We start from the raw sequence: 17,157 nt of genomic DNA, 5'->3' as shown, positions 1-17,157 counted from the left end.
AGTGTCTCTAGGTTAAAGAAAACTGTAGAGACACAGAGAGACCAAGTGACACATCAGACATCAGAGGGGGAGTTAGCAGGACTGGCAGCCAAGTCCCAGCGCCCTGCCTCCCTCTCCTCTGCTCCATCCGGCTCTTGCCCTTGCAGACAGCAAATATTGCTGTATTTCTCTGCAGTCACACACCATGTTTAGCTAATGTGTGACCCCAACTGCACTGCTGACACTAGATGATCAGCCAGGCCATCACAGCATTTTTTTTTTTTTCATCTAGATGAAATCTTAATAACTACAAAGCTATGTCAGTGTGTGCACCAAGGCTTGTTACCCTTTAAAAGAGAGGGCATTCTATCTCTAGAAAGGGAGAGGCAGAGAGAGACAGGGAAGGAGATGTTCCCCAGCTGCGGGGTAATACCATACAGAGCTCTGACCTTTTCCATGCTGATTTTCTCCGGCAAGACAGTGATGCAGCGGTAACCTTTCACTGCAGCCACCAGTGCCAGCCCAATTCCTGGTTGGTGGGGAGGAAAGGGAATTGGTCGACAACAGCATTTGACAAAGCTGACTGATGTATATTGCTTCCTATAGTACTCTTTCCGATGGTGAGCATAACCTATAAATGTTCACGAACGACCCACAGGTGAGGGCATCCTCTGTGAGCCTCTTGGCATGTGCCAGGAGTGCCAGGGAGAACAGAAGGATGTGCTATCAGACGAGCCGAGCTGTAGCATCCCTCTTGCTTGCAAGAGTCTATTAGCATGACACCGAGCAAACAGCAAGGCTGGGCACCACTTTCCTTCCCTCACCGAGGCTCAGGCCTCCTCCTTTGTTTTCCGAAACACAAGAGAGAGATTTTGCCTTCAGGAGTGCCTTCCCCTCCCCCTCAAATGCTCTCAGTTGGGAGGGGACACATGGAGCTGCACATGTCACCCTGTGGGCAACGGGGACCTCTGCTCCAATTTCACTGGGGGTGATGGATGGAGCCAGCTGCTCCCCAGCCAGAGGGGGAAGGCAAGGTAGGAGCAGTGTGTTCCTGCAAGAGGGCACTGGGGTTTGCTGCAGGGAGCATGGTGACCCCCCAGAGAGCAGGAAGGCAGTGCAGTCCCCCAGGGGAACAGTACCAGGGTCACACAGGTCCCCTCAGCCCCATGTCTGGGGAAAGAGCAGCTGGCTCTGGGGTGCCTGTAGCAAACAGGCAGGTACAGAGAAAAATTCCTGGATATGAGCCCCATTTTCCATGGCTAGTGAGGGGGAGGCAGGGAGCACAGTGAAAGACACAGCCTCAGCTCTGTCTCTACAGCCTCCACCTTGCCTTCTCTCAGGAAAGCACACTGTGCACACACACATCCCTGACATGGTGGGGACACTGTTGCATGGACCAGCAAGGAGTTGTGGAAACTTGCACCAATGGTCCTGTGCAGGCTGCAAAAGAAAGGGGACGCTCCTCTGTTGTGCTCCTTCGTCTTGTACTCCACCATAATCTAGTGCCTGAACATGATGACAGTGACCAGGAAAAAAACCAGATTATTTATCTTCCAGCCTGTCAGGGAAGCCCTCTCTGGAAACCTCTGAATATCCAAGAGCTTCCCAGCCTGAAAACGCCTGGGGTTGCCCCAGCTTCTCCAGCTCCCGAGGCTGTTTACCTTGCTGCAAGGTAACCTGGCACAGGCACAGGACCTTCACAGGCCCTCAGGAATTTCAGCCATGAGGCATCTCAGCACCCCGGGCCGCCTGCAGCCACCGGGAGGGGAGCCAAGGGGAGGATGGAGCCAGAGCCATGGAGCCTCAAGCTGACCTTGTAATTGGCAGTGCAAGAGCTCCTGAGATCCCTAGCCCTCTTGCAGCACATCAGAGATACCACCCTGCGCGGTACCCCGGTGAAGAGAGCATCCCTGCCTTTCCTACCTGTGTTTCCTGAAGTGGCTTCAATCAGTGTGTCTCCCGGTTTTATAATCCCGGCTCTCTCCGCATCTTCCACCATCCTCAGGCTCATGCGGTCCTTCACACTGCCCCCCGCATTGAAGTACTCGCATTTTGCCACTGGAAATGAAAGATGAGGCTCTGTCATTGACCAGCTGCAGCTGGGAACATCAGCTCCCTGCTCCCCCAGCCCTCACTGTGGTCTTTGAGGACACCCATTCCTCCCCTGCAGGAGGGTCTTTTGCTGGAGGGAAGCACATCCACTGTCTGCTTACAGAGTGCCACAGCTTGTCATGGGATTACTCACAAGTGTACCTGCCCATAGTCCATCTTTCCCCCATGTTTCGTCTACCTGAAGCACCCTGAAGGCAGCGGGCAGGCCTGTTAAGTCCAAGTTGGGTTTAAAATCAACAGGACGTACAGTGGTTGCTAGGGGGAAGGTCCCACACCAGTACGATGTACCTTGCTGCCATGCCTTGAGGACTTTTCTCTGAGCAAGGCACTGTCAGAGTTGACAGCAAAGTCTTATGGTCTTTCCTGGGCCCTAACGGTTATCAACAGGTATCTAAAAAGGCACCCTTCTGTAGGGATGATCTGTAGTCCTGAATGTGGTGCCGTAAAGAAAAACAAACAATAGAAAGGGCACTTTCAAGTGCCAGCCAAAATTATGCTTTCTTAGCTGAGCTACCAAGACCCAAGTAACAGAGACTTTTCAAGGCTCGCTCAAACTGTTCCTAATCAGGCCCCCCCACAGCTAGTGCTTGGGGAGCACTCTTCATACCAAGGTTTTGATGAGCATATACATCTTAACTGATGATACGAAGCTCTGTTTTAGGAACAACAGGGAGAAATGGGTACTGTGGGGGTGTCACTCACTTCATCCCAGCAGAGACAGCTACTTCAGGCTGACAATCAACTCGATGATACCTGAGCAGCCAGAGCAACGGGGAAGAAAATCTTGTGCTCATCATTACATTCTACAATGCAAAACTACCAGCTACTCAGAGATCCCTGGTGGTAGAAAGATTACAAGGTTATTGTGTCCAACCACAACTGCTTCCTTGACACAGAACTGCTGCCGGCATTCCTGTGTTTGCTTGGTAAGAGGCTCTGTGCTGACCTGCAGCTCAGAGAGCACTGTGCAGCTGCTCTGCCTGTCCTGCTCTCCTTTCCCTCCTGCACCAGGGGAGGGAGACATCATCCCAGCAAAGTCTCCCTGGCTTCCTCACTGCTGTTTGCACCAAGTCCTCTCACTCCCGTTAGGTGCTTTCCACAGCAAGATGTTCTCCAAGGAATAGACTCCTTCAGAGGGGGACCAGACATTGCAGTCCTGCCCTCCCACCTCTGCCACCTCTGCTCCACGGTCCCCTACCATTCCCTGAGGCCTCATTCTGCAAAGCAAGAGATGGTGCAACACGGAGGCTGCAGGGTTAGCGGCCTGAGGATCCCAGATCCTGAGAAGGGATCTGATGAGAGGGCACAACATGTTCTGTGTGGCTGTTTGGCCGGGGGGGGGGGGCTGGCTGCCAGGTGGAATCCCTGCTGCCACACAGGATCGCAAGGTCCTGCTGTGCCCTTCTACTGGGTGTGAGCTCTCACCAGGTCTCCTTCCTACACAGCTACATGACACTCATCAGTCTTACTGCCTGAATCTTACTGTCCTTCTGCCCAGTTTGGCTGACATTAATTAAATAGGGTTAAAAGTTAGAATCGTAGAATCATTTTGGTTGGGAGAAGCCCTCAAGATGATCGAGTCCAGCTGTTAACCTAACTCTGGCACTAAACCATGTCCCTAAGCACCACATCTATAAGTCTTTTAAACACGTCCAGGGATGGTGACTCCACCACTTCCCTGGGCAGCCTGTTCCAATGCTTGATAACCCTTTCAGGGAAGAAATTTTTTCCACATATCCAGTCTAAACCTCCCCTGGTACAACTTGAGGCCATTTCCTCTTGTCCTATCACTTGCTACTCAGGAGAAGAGACCAACACCCTCCATGCTACAACTTTATTTTAGGTAGTTGTAGACAGCCAGAAGCTCTCCCCTCAGCCTCCTTTTCTCCATGCTGGACAGCCCCAGTTCCCTCAGCTGCTCCTCATCAGACTTGTGCTCCAGGCTTCTCACCAGCTTCATTGTCCTTTTCTGAACTCTCTTCAGCACTTCAATGTCTTTCCTGTAGTGAGGGGTCCAAAACTGAACACAGGATTCAAGGTGTGGCCTCACCAGTACTGAGTACTGGAGGACAACCAAAGTTACAGCAAAGGAGAATGAAAAGCCCATATATGCAGAGACAGCCTAATCATATCATCCTTATTTCCATAGGGGAGCAGGCTAAAAACAACCTTTACTTGAGACAGCACCAGCACTACACTAACATCCCCTCAGAGAGTTTGGGTTCTGCAGGAAAACCTGTCCCTGCAGCCAGCACCTTGGCCTGGCTTTTAGCACCAGGACCTAGTACCTGTGTGGCTGATAAACCCAGCTCTCTGCAGCTCCTTCTGCCTGGGCAGGCTGCAGGAAGGGTCCTACTGTGCCCCTCACCCTGTCCCAGCCACCACGTTTTGGGAAGGCTCAGCCAGTCTCTCCTGTGCACACCATGTGCTACCAGGGGTGCTGCAGCATCCCTGCCCCTTGCTGTGTTGTCATCCACTCATGCCCAAATTCAGCCCAGCTCCGCACTGAGCTTGTGCTGCACTTATCTAGGGGTAGAGGTGCCTCCACTACCATTAGCTTCCTGCTCATTGCAGCTTGAAAGCATCCTGTTTCTTCTGACAAATTACTTGTAGTGTAACCCAATAAGCATACCCAACACGTGCTGCATCTGGCCCTCCTCATCTCTGCTTGGTCTCCACAGAGCCTCTTCTGAAGTCCCCTCCAACACTGCCCCTCACACTCACCTCGTGGCATGGAAAAAACTGGTGGAAAGGGGACACTCACAGAGTTCACACTTGAGCCCATAGGACTTCCCAATCTTGTTGACTCGGACCATTGGGGTGCAGCCAATTTTCTTCAGGATGTTGGGCAGGATCTTTGTTTCTTCTGGCCTGAAATAATGCAGGAAAAAAAAAAAAGTCAAAGCAACTGGCATGCAACATGAACCAAGGTAAAATCTGAGTGAGGTTTCAGCAACTTTAGCAAGGCCACTGAGATACACCCCAACTCCAAGAGAAAAGGTCATCATCAACAATTAATGGCAACAGGAGTTAATTATAGTTTTCCATCGCTCTAACAATGTTATTAATTCTTTTGCATAAAAAATAAACTAAGTAATTTTCAGTGCTGTTCTGAAATGTCTCATTCTGCAAGACCCTCAGCCAAGCTTATAACTACTGAGGTGAGAAGAGCTGAGAAGCGTCGGGATTTTATGTAGTGGGTGAGAAAGCCAGAAGGCCATGCATGGTACATGGGTCTTCCTCTTTCCTCCATCCTACCCAGCACCACCTCTGCATTTCATATTTTCAGCTCTCCTTGGGCCAACTACTGTTTGTCTGGCCAGGACTCCCAGACTTGCAAGGATGGCTCCAAGCCATCAGAAAGGCCCAGGCCACAGGGGACTCTGGAGGGTTTTTTGCAAATAATTAAACTGAGCTCTTGGATCAGTGTGATCCACCCTCCCAGTCTCAGCCAGACTCTAGCAGAAGCCAAGAAACACGTCACAGCAATTGCAACCAGAATGGAAAAGACTTGTTTGCCCAACATGCAACCAAATGCATCTTGCCACGCAGCCAGGAAAATTGTGTCCTTGAACTATTAAAAAGACATGGGGAAAAGATTGATGAAGGCTGAGTTTATTGGGGCCACAAACGTAACGACCCTGGTTGAGCGCCAGCACGTCTCTCTGAGTGGGGTGACAAAGACCCACTCCCTCACTGCTCAGCTCTCCTTTGCACAGCTCTCGCCTACTATCATCCTTTGAACCTTGAACCCAAGTGATCCTTGTCTGCTATCACAGCCAGGCAGATGGCTGTCTGCTCACAGAAAGTCCATACGGAACAGGGATGACATGCTGATTCATTTAAAGACACACACACACACACACACACACACACACACCTCCCTCCAGGTTTTGCAAGCATGATATAAACACTTCTTGTTTTGCAGGAGTACAGGGTTAGTAGTTTTTTACTACTAGAAGGAGGCAGCCTCCTTCCATCTCAAGCCCAGAAATTATGGAGTATTACACATACAGTGTTGCTTCTGTCTCCATGGAAAGTGTCACTGCACACACACTCTATTGAGTACTGGTAAATGTAAGGCAATAACTCAATAAATGAGCTTCCCCCATAGCTGCAGCATTTTTCCATCTGCTCTAAAATCCACCAAAATGCTCAGGGATTTCAGTGGGGCTGAGCGATGGCACCAGGAGGCTCCAGCTCCTTCAGGCAGTGTGCAACTAGAGCGTGACTTTCAAGAGAGTGACCTGCCTATTACATTACACATCTAGATTGCAGGAATTCAGCTCAAGAGAAGCAAGCAAAACCAGTTATTTACCATCAGCCAGTAATTGTGGCAAACAAGAGGATACCATGCCCTCTGAATGCCAGCAAGGTGTGATGTGGCACGGAAACACGCTGTGCAGCTCCACGGTATGCCGTACTGGAGCCTGGCAAGGGAACGGGGAAGGGGAACAAGAGAAGAAGGGGAAGGGGAACAAGAGAAGAAGGGAAGAAAGGGAAGGGGAACAAGAGAAGAAGGGAAGAGGGGGAAGGGGAAGGGAAACAAGAGGGGAAGAGAATGGGAAAGGGGAAGGGGAACAAGAGAAGAAGGGGAAGGGGAAGGGGAAAGGGAAATGGAAGGGGAAAGAGAAGGGGAAATGGATAGGGAAGGGGAAGGGGAAAGGGAAAGCAACCTGTGCTGCCTTGCATGCCAAGGGGAGCCATGCGGGGAAGGAGAGGGTGGGAACCAGAAACAGGACTGCTTTTTTGCATTGCCACCAGCCATAGCGACTGTGCCCCTATAAAAATAGGCCTGGCAAACTAAGTGATTCTTGTTGATGTTATAGTGGGTCAGAACTGGCTCAAGGACTATCAGAACCAATCCACCTCTGTATCTTTGGGAAGACCGAAATAATTAATGTTCTTAATTAAAATAGCATCTTGTCTTCTTGCCAGCCCCCATCCTCTGTTTCTACCCCAAAACTCCTGGCTGGGTGTGGGAGGGACCTGGCACCTTCCCCGCCTTGCTGCCCGTGATGCTAAATTGCTAAAACCCAAGAACGTTATCCTGCTCAGCATGGTGACTGACCAAAACAAAATAAAACCCCCAAACTGAAAAGAGCTGATCCTGCCCTCAGATACTAGCTGCAGGGATCACAGTGAGTGAGTGCCTGGGTGCAGGTTTGCTGGATCAGCTCTGAGGCTGTGGAGCCCACTTGTCCTTCATGGGCCAGACCCATGGGCTGTTTGAGGCCTCGCACATGGTGATGGCTGCGATCTGGCTATGTCCTGCCTGGTTTGTCATATGAAGCCCCCACAGCCAGCTCCCAGCTGGCAGGTGTCCACCAGGAGCAGTGCCGCACCTCCCACAGGCTCCAGTTCCTCACATGCTGGAGCTGAATTCATGTTTTACATCTTTGGCACAGCAGGGACATGTCTGCAGTTCTCCTGACCTTTATAGGACAGCCTTATCTTTAATAGCTTGTCTGGGCCTGGTTGATCGAGCCATTAAAGCACCTCTCATCCAGTCTAGACTGGGCACTTTGGCAGACTTACCTTGCCCTGGGTGGAAACCTGCTACGGTGAGGAAAAAACTGCTCGTAGCAAACACTTCACCTTGAACTGCGCTCTTGAGTCATTTATACACAGTGGGCAACCTCTGCATGGGCCATTTTCTGCTTATTTAAAAGTCCAGGCCCTGGTAATCCGTTTTCATGAAGGTCTCTTAGCCATCACTGAGGATTGCTAGTACTTAGAAATCTTCTTACACACAGCCTTGGACTGTTTGAATGAACAAGGGAAGCTGAGCTGCATGGCTGGTGACTGCATGGCTGCTACTGACTGTGCTGTACAACAGGATGGGTGCAAGAGCTTTGGGGTGTACACATGCATTACACTACAGCTGGGAGAGCCATTACTGCAGATCCTCCAGTGCTCAGCAGCTGGGAGTGCCTCCACTTCTGCTGTACGGCACCAGATCCCACAGAGTCCACTTTGCAGAAGTGTACAAGTCCCTGGTTAAAATCCACCTCTACAATATGTTCATCTTAACTCTAAAATGAGATGCCCCAGACTAGCAGACACTTTCATATATGTGCTGGAAAACACAGAGCTGAGTCTCGAGTCAGCCACATCTTTCTGCAGGATTAAAGGGAGTGAGAAAGTTCTTTCTGGACAAGAGGTACTAGGTGGGTTTTGCCTTCTGGAAAATAAACGGTTATTAATGCAACACATTGTCAAGCTACTGACTTCTGGTCATGACCAGCCTGGTGTAACAGTTGTACTTCACCTTCAGAAAAAGACACTGAGCTGTCTGCACGCTTAAAAAACAGCATGAAAGAATTACTTACAAGGGTATACAGGAGTGTGGAGACTTGGCGGCAGGCATTGCAGCTGTCCATGTGCACTTACTGGGCAAGTTGGGAAGAGTCCACGTGCTGTCAGCTTTGCTTTCCTGACTCCCCACACATCCACCGTTCATGAGCGGGCACACCTTGGTCGTCTCCTGTGTTGTGGAAATAGAGACCCACAGTCACCCAGGAGGAAAAGAGGGCAGGCAGGCAACTGGGCAATAATTTTTGAAAGCAATAAATTACATTTGGGTGTGAAGACTGTGGCCAGGCTTCATGGGGCATCCCTGCTATGCCATTTCAGAAACCCAATTCTACAGATGCATAAAGTCGCTCTTTTAGAGTGGCATACTAGATCAGATACATGTTAAACCATATTCTGGCCACCATCTCCTGTAAATCTTCCCCTGCTCTCATGTATATTGAAGCATCCCCTCCACTAAAAAAATTGGTGCTATGTATCTAATTATTTGGTCAAGAGCAGTATTTTTCAGTGTAGCAGTGAAGAAACTGCAGATAAGTCTACCCAGCAATAACCGAGAATACTTGTACAGTGGTAGTGGCCTCTCTACTCTGGCATGAGTGTTTTAAGAGTGAAAAAAAGATAACCGATAGAAACAAAACATCAGGGAAGGGCAACAGAGGTGCTCAGGATTACAGAGTAAAACTGCTTAAATAGCAGAGGATTCATCAAACTGGAAATGAGAACAGGTGGTAAATCCTGGAAGATCTGGAGAAGGTGACTGAAAAACACTTTTTTGTTTCACAGCATCAAATAATAAGGCAAAATCAAATTATCAGGAACAACTATAGGAGCAGAGCAGCTAAAAGTGGAACAAGAAAAGAGCTAAACAAGTTTGAAAAGGTCTGGTTCATTAGTGGCTTTTAAAGACAGTGGCCCTAATGGTACCTGCACTGTGTGAACATGGTAATTTGCTGTGCTCATTTCTCTGTGTTGCTGATGCAGATATAGAGAAAAGGAGGAATCTGGTTTTATAGTTTATTCTCAGCATCTGCTACTGACCAATAGTAGAAACAAGGGTTACATGGAGCTTTGGTGTGACCCACTCTGCAACTCATCAGCCACCCTTTGTGCTAAGGAAACCAGCTGCATGGAGAAAAGACACAGGATTTTGGTACTTGGAAGTTTCTTTTCTGGCTTGTTAACAACATGAATTTGCCTTGATTCAGCTTCTGTTGAATAAAGGGATCTTACAGCTCAGTAGGATCATGGCTGGAGACTTGTGTCTCAGTTGGATTGATGACGAAAGTTGATGTTAACCTGCTTGTTGCAGTAAAGCCTGCCCTATCTTCCTACACTACTGTAGTGGTACATTTTGCAATTAGAGCAAGTGTAATGCTCTCATTAGCTGTATTGCAGCAGAAATTCTCAAGGGCATGATGTTGGACCTGCCTTCCACATTTTGCTTCAGATTGAGAGCAAAAATGTAATTTTGGGAATTTGGTAGAACCAACCCAGACCTCCAATGACAGAAAGAAGAAATACCCTATTTCCAAATGCCGAGGACTGCCTGCAGAAGGACCAGACCTGCCATCTGTAGGTGAAGGGATGCAGGAAATCCACGGTAACTACTGCCTGTCCTCCAGGAAGATAATTCAGGCTGCTGACAGGAGGACGCTGGAGCCAACACAAGCAGCATCGATAGCGGAAGACAAGGGGTGTGTGGAGTATCATCTTCATCCCAGGCCATAAAGCCACTGCTCTGCCCCTCCTGGTCACCCAGTCTGCCTGCAGTGCCTGCAAAGCCCAGTTGACTCACAAAGGCCAGGCAAGCAGCCAATACGCTGTTATGGCTGGGTCCTGATTATCTAATCAATTTGTGGTTTGACATGTGAGCCCAAGGCCAGCCTTAATTACCATTTCTGCCATACTCCTGCTGTCTTGTTTGCTTCACTGAATTGGCAGTAGGTTCTTTGCAGCAGCTCGGCAGGACTGAGGTTCGTGCTGTGTTCTCCTGGTGTTTTCCCCGCTGGATGGGAGGATGGGGCTATGGGTTGCTCCCTGTGTGTTGGGCTGTCCCTGAAACACAGAAATACACCTCACAGTTATTGCAGCCATAGCAGAGGGCTGAAATGGCTTGTGGGGTGAGGCTGAGCTTTCTTCTCAGCCAGAGGTGTTAGGGCATCTTGAAGATGGAGGTCAGCAACCCAGCAAGCCTGGCCTCACAACTGAAGCTTGGAGAAGGGCAGTAGGCAGAGGACACCGGGCCACCTCCACACCAAGTGATGAGCCACCTTTCCTTCTCCGGAGACACCGGTTCCAACCTCTCGAAGCAGCGAGAAATTGCAGAGCAATCATGCCAAAACAATCTGGACCCCGCAGCCAGTCTGACAAAATCTCTCCCACCGAACTTTGCCTCCCAGTACTCCTCCCCATCACTGCCAAACCTGTTGCTTTTTGGGAGGGATTAAAGTCAAGAAAAAAAATGTTCATTTTCTCACAAGCCAAGATTTGTGTTGGCCTTGAGTGTATGTCCCCAGGCAAATCCTTATTTACCTAATGAATTAACTGGGAAGGAGCAAAAGTCACTTGTGTGTAAAGAAGAGATAAGTCACAGCATATCAGAGGTAGTTAACACGCTTTCACAACTGAGGTCAGTAGTTACCAACTAAAATATTAGCAAACGAGATTTTACAAGTTTTGGGGATTTTTTTTTTTTTTTTTATGATGCCCATCTCTACCATTTTGTGGTGGGGTGGAAAGAGAAGAGAGGCAGGAGGCTGAAATTATTAGGGCTGCTTTTGTGGGTCTTTTCCCTCTTTGCTACTATGCGGCTACCTACCCTGATGGGTGCCGGCCCCCGGGAAGGCCAGCATCGGCTGTGGGACCCCACACAAGCACCCTCTCCCCTCCAGCCCTGGCTGTGTGGATGCACCACACCTTTCTCCATGGGCATCTGCGGGAGCGACATCAAGCTGTGAGGATGGCTGGAGAAGGCCCGGTGCCACCAGCCCCCCTCCAGGCAGGAGTTTGCACCCCCACTTCAGGGCAACAGCCCCAGAGCCACTTCACATTTCAGCTGAGCCAACGCCATGTGTCCAGATGTGGGGACAGCGTCCTGCCAGGCCCCGGATCATGGAATCATAGAATAGTTTGGGTCGGAAAGGACCTTCGAAGCTCATCTAGTTCAACCCCCCTGCCATGACCAGGGACATCTTCAACTAGATCAGGTTGCTCAGAGCCCCGTCCAGCCTGGTCTTGAATGTGGGCAACCTCCCTGGAGACTCAGGAGCACCCAGTGCCCCTCGGGCACCAGTCTGGGAATGGCAGCATCTGAGTATCTACCCCACCACTGCCAAGAACGGCCACAGTCCCCAGTATCACCCCTGCCAGGAGCAGCCAAGCCAGCCCTAAAGCCAACTGTTGGAGGCAGCATGCTGTGCTGCTGCATGGAGAAAAGACCACTACTGGCTTTCCACCTTCTAAAATAAAGTTGCATTCTACTTATTGTGTTCAGTTCCCTTAACATCTGATATCAGAAAACGGCAACAGTGGGGGTTTTCTTTTGTTTGCTCATCCAAAGTGGGTAAAGACACATTTTCTAGAGGCCCAGAGAACAAAGAAACAATACTTGCCCCTTGACTAGGTTAACACCTACATTCCTCTCTGCTGGAGCATTTCTCAGGTATTTCCTCAAAGGCTGGTTAATTCCTAGTACGGTGCTGCAGGTCTGCACAGATGTCAGTGTCCAGACATCTGGATCCATCTCTGCAGAGCTGTGCCATAGGTTTGGATTCATATTTGAGTAATGTCAAAAACCCCTGCGGTTCTGAAGGTAACCTTAAATACTGGCTGAAGTGTAGGAACCCCAACAATACCTATGCAAGATGGCCAACAACCTGAAATGGTACCAAAGGATGAGAAGAATCTGACCTTCCCATCTTTTGGATGCCTTGACACGACACCAGCGAGGCACTCCTCTGCTGATGGGTCAGCAGTCAAACCCCGTGACAATGCAGGCTGTGTGGAAAGTAAAGGTAGAAAGGAGCATGGCACCACTGTGGACAGTCTGACTGCAGCCAAGAATGGCTGAGAGAAGCAATGTGCAGTGCAAACATCTCCTCATGCTGCCTCCCAGTGCAGTTTCAAGTCACCTTAAAACACAAAGCAAAGATATGCCCTCTCTTGGTTACTGAAGATCTTACTGTTGTCCCAATACTGCTCCTAATCCCTGCCTGAGGCTTCAGCTATCATCTGCCCAGCCATCAAATACGTCTGGCCTGTTGTAGGTGTCCTGTACTGGCCCCGTTACTCTCTTCTAAATAGAGAAGAATCTTGAGATAGTACAAGATGGGACAAAGGATAAATGGAAATATCCACTGGAGCTGGGATGCAAGCCAAGAAACGAGATGTGATAACACACAATTCTGCAGCTGCTGCCGCTTAACGCAAACACATGACAAAAAGCACAGGCTAATGTTTATAGAGTACTTTGCTGAAAGGTGATTGCAATTATTAGGTTATCAGGCTGCACTGATAACTTCAAAAGGATAAAATCAAGACACTTATTAAGTAGACTGAAGGAAAATAAGATGAACTCAGCAAGGTCAAGAAAGTTACCTATGAGCTTGCCCCATTCAAAGTAAAATGCTATTTTCTTGCTTTATTGTAAAGAAGTGTATTGCTGTCACTGAGCAAGACAAATGCAACATCGATTTAATAGAAACATGGAGTGACCCGGGCTGGAAGGGGCCTAAGGATGCCCCTAGTCCAGCCACCTGCTCAAAGCTGGGTCAGTGCTAAGTTCAGACCAGGTTGTTCAGGGCTTTGTCCTCTTGGTCCTGAAAACCTCCAAGGATGGAGACTGCACAAGCTCTCCAGGCAACCTGCTCCACCACCCAACCGAGCTTGCATGTAAAGCCAGGACCTCCCCAGTTTTCAGATTTATTCAGATCTTGCTGAAAGCGCAGACACTCCCCGGATCAGAGTCAGCCTTTGAACAGGCTGAGAAGCAGCAGCTACCAGATTCCTGCTCTTTTTAAGCATCTCCACGACAGCAAAGTTACCTGGTTAGCAGGCACGGCTCCCATGCAGTCTGCCCAATAGAAAAAAGCTGTGTGTTTGGTGACAGATAAGCCATACTTACCACCTTCAGCGTATCAGCGGAGTGCCTTTGCTGTGCTCCTGCCCGGGGCTTATACGTGCCGGGTGGCTGGGGACACCAATGAGCAGCGGTGAGCGCTCTGCGCAGGGACGCTGATTGGGTCCTGCCCCACGCCTTATTATGCCCAGCACCTGATTGCTCTCTGAGCATAAATGATTGGGATATAAAAATATATCTATATATAAAGTGATTTAGTGTCCGTTTTAATTCACATTTATCTTCGGAAGTGCTCTCCACCCATCCCCCAGCAATTTTGTGATGGTTTTAGAATGGGGCTTCTGAGCTGATTTTGTGTTTCATACTGAACCTGCTGCTTCCACCTGTCCCGTCTGTGTCAGCATGTGCTTTGCTGAATCAGGCATAAGCAATGACAGAAATGGCATATTACATTAGGTGCTGTCTGATATGGACTCTCTGTGTCTTCTGGGAACACAGGGTTGGTCTCCACTCTGCCTCCAGCCCTAAAACTCTATTTTCTTACGCTCCTCATGCTACTGCTTTACTAGTAAATCAGCTGAGCACAGCGATCAGCTCGTGCACTGCGGTGATTCCCAAACGCCAGCAGGGCAATTAGGAAAATATCTGAATGCAGATTTACTGGAAGAGGAAGAGTCCATGGGAATTTCAGTCCCTTCTTTTTCCACTCCTTCCTAGCCGCTGGGCCCAGGCTGGGGCCATGCTCCCACAAAACACAGTCATGAAGGAATCTTCACCACTACTTAGATGATCAGGTGAAAATAAGGCTTATTGGAATGCTTATTTTGGAATTAAACCTTTCAAAGACGCGACTGTTGTAGGTATTAGCACAGGAATGCCATTACCTTTGGTCTTTTTGCAATAAATGAACTCTCTGGAAAACATTGCCAGAGGTAATCCATTGTCAAAAAATCTTGTGGGCTATCTGATGTGACACAGAGCATGCAGGTCTCTCATAAAGAGGCCGCAAATAACCCTAACCCCAGCAAGAATTGTGCTTTCTGGGTATTGCAGTTACAGGATAACCCAGCCACCCCTTCCTGGCTGCCTCCTGAAGCAGCGCCTGCTCCAAGTGAAGACACAGTGAAAAATAAGACCAAACGGCAAGAAATTGAGATCTTTTCACCTTAAAATGAAACAGAGATATGGATGGATGGGCATCTGGAGAGGCAGGAGATCATTTTGAAATAAAACACTTGGTTTAATGAATTTTATGTTCGTGAATAATTTTCTTCAGAAAATATTTCAATGACAAGTTCGGGGACTTCGAAAAAAATTTCCCCATGCCCCTTCTCCTTCCCCCCCTGCTTTTTTTTTCTTTTGAGCAAGGTAAAAGCTGTGAGCTAAATTTGCTCAAAATACTCAAGAAACTTGCCCACAACCACCATCCCCAGAGCTGCTATGCACTCAGACTCTGTTCGGCACCACGAGCTGTACCGGCACGCCGCAGCCAGTTTTGCCCCCGGTAAGTGAGGACGGTGGGTGTTCTGACATGGATTTTCCTGCTTTGCCTGTGCCTGGGTTAAGAGCTGAGGAGGATCTGGTCTGCAGGGGGTGTTTGGGGTGTGCACTGGCACCCTTGTCACGCTTCCACTCCACACAGACACACCAGGCACCTGCCCATGCACACTTGCACACCATGCGCAGCCCACGCACATAATAAAAACATGGCCCCTGAGTACCCAACCTTACCTTGCCATTCTGCGGCGTTTAAGCACTACTAAGTGGAAAAAACACAGGAGAGCACATGGCACAGCTCACATCACCCTGCCCTTTATCTGAACTCTTACCTTGAAGCTTTTACCCTGCAGGATCCCGCTGACTTGACGGCAGCATCCTTGGCTTGGAAGCAGCAGCCGGAGAGAACCAGCCAGCAGGCCATAAAAGGAGAGAGAGGCACAGGGGGTAATGGAGGTGACTGTGAGCACTGGGATGGCTCCTGGCTTTCAGAAGAAAGCGGGACGGGAGAGATCATGCCCATGCACAGAGAGAGGGCATCTGCTTTTAAAGCATCACTGAAAAGACTCTTTGCAGAGGTAATTTCACAGTACCCATCTTGGCAGGGTCGGAATGGATACAGCACTCAGATTTTACTTCTGGGTGCTTGGAAGGAGAGATCTTTCAGGACCACAGATCCACGTCCCTGTTGATTTTTTTTCTCCCGGAGGAGACAATCTCGTTTTAAAATGTTCCTGATTCTGCCGTACCAAGCAGGAAGAAATCCACGTTTTCCTCTCCCATGTAATTTAATAATCGAAATAGCTTCGTCAAAGCACTTGAAGCTCCATGGTAGGGCTTGATAGGCTGCCAGGAGAAGCGGGGTCAGTAATGTTCTGGGAAGGCCCAGCAGAGAATTCAGTGCCGAAGGCTTTCCTTGGCTCTTGGCTTATCTTTGGCCATCAGAGAAAAGGATCGAAAATGCTACTGGTCAAGCTGAATAGGACTGTGAGTTGGAATACTGATCATAACACCTGCTGAGTTACGTGGGTAAACTGGGAAAAAAAGGAGGATGTTACTTGCTGTTAAATATATTTTTCACGTGTTCAACACACTCAATGTAAAATCCTTATTTTAGTGCAGAGCTGTTCCAGCTGAAACAGGACATGTGCCATCTGTCCAAAATATGGATTTTATTAAGCCCCCCTCCCTGTAGTTTAAGTCTTACCAAAAACAGTTAAAAATTGCCTGTGGCTAGATCCCACTGATGCTTCTGAGCAGTGCTGCATTTCATGACTAGCCTCCCCTCGCAGGGATCTGTATGATGGAGTGATGTACTCAGTGTGAGGTGCATGAGCCCAAGCCTGTCACAGTCCAAGGCAGAAATGGGGTGGAAAATTTCCTTTTTTGTAACTGCATTCAAGAAGCCATTCACACCCACCCATTTCAGGAGGGGTCAGCATTTGCTTGTACAACTCACACAGGTTTTTAGGGCATCCTATGTTCCTCCTTTGACAGTCTATCTATTGCTGGTGGCTGTAGGGAGAGCAATGCTCCTGAGACAGGTGGGGTAAGAGCAGACCTGCTAGCTTTTCTTAGGAGGACACTGTAAGGAACCCAAGGCAGGAGCAGTTCCGAACACACTGAGTTTCCCACCCTTCACAGGTCAGAGCTGCTGTGCTTGCTCCATGGGTCTGGTAAGTACATTCCTGTATCTCGATGGGGCCAAAAGGCAGCAGACTCACTGCAAATCAGCACATTCCCTTCACTCCAGCTTCCTCATGGACATGAAGCATCTGTTACACACCATGCTACACAGGGAATACAGGGCCATGCAGGCCACTTGCCCTGTTCGGGCACATAAATCCAGCTGGTTACCACTAGAAGAGGCAGCAATTTTTCAAAGCCTGAGAGTTGGCAAGTGTGAAAGAAGAAAGTACGTTTGTTTGAAGAAGCTATGGCATATTTTTGGCCACCGATTGAGTGGTGCAAGCTGCAGTGTAAACACCGCTTGCTTTTTTTCCCGAATACGGGTAGATTTTTCCTTAAGACTAAGGCAGGGCTGCACAGGTGGTGGCAGGTGAGCTGGCTGCTCTTCTTACTGCCACACCATGGGTCAGGTCCTGCAGGCCTTTCCCACACTCACTGTCCTCCAGCACTACAGCCACCAAGCGACTCTCGGCATGGCCAGACAT

General features: G+C 49.1%; 1 protein-coding gene across 1 annotated transcript in view; it reads right to left on the bottom strand.

Moving 5' to 3' along the window:
- The window catches only part of LOC309453113 (cystathionine beta-synthase-like), a gene marked incomplete at its 5' end in the record, with an annotated part of 31,397 nt that extends 14,240 nt beyond the window's left edge, over positions 1–17,157 (bottom strand). The window contains 5 exons of the mRNA XM_082076313.1: positions 429–508; positions 1,903–2,037; positions 4,856–4,962; positions 8,424–8,578; positions 17,065–17,157. Coding sequence (XP_081932439.1) covers positions 429–508; positions 1,903–2,037; positions 4,856–4,962; positions 8,424–8,578; positions 17,065–17,157 — 570 coding nt within the window. The remainder of the gene's footprint in view (positions 1–428; positions 509–1,902; positions 2,038–4,855; positions 4,963–8,423; positions 8,579–17,064) is intronic.

Source organism: Streptopelia decaocto (assembly GCF_964273445.1).
Source record: "Streptopelia decaocto genome assembly, chromosome: 1".
Classification (NCBI taxonomy): domain Eukaryota; kingdom Metazoa; phylum Chordata; class Aves; order Columbiformes; family Columbidae; genus Streptopelia; species Streptopelia decaocto.
This window is presented reverse-complemented; position numbering and strand designations above follow the sequence as displayed.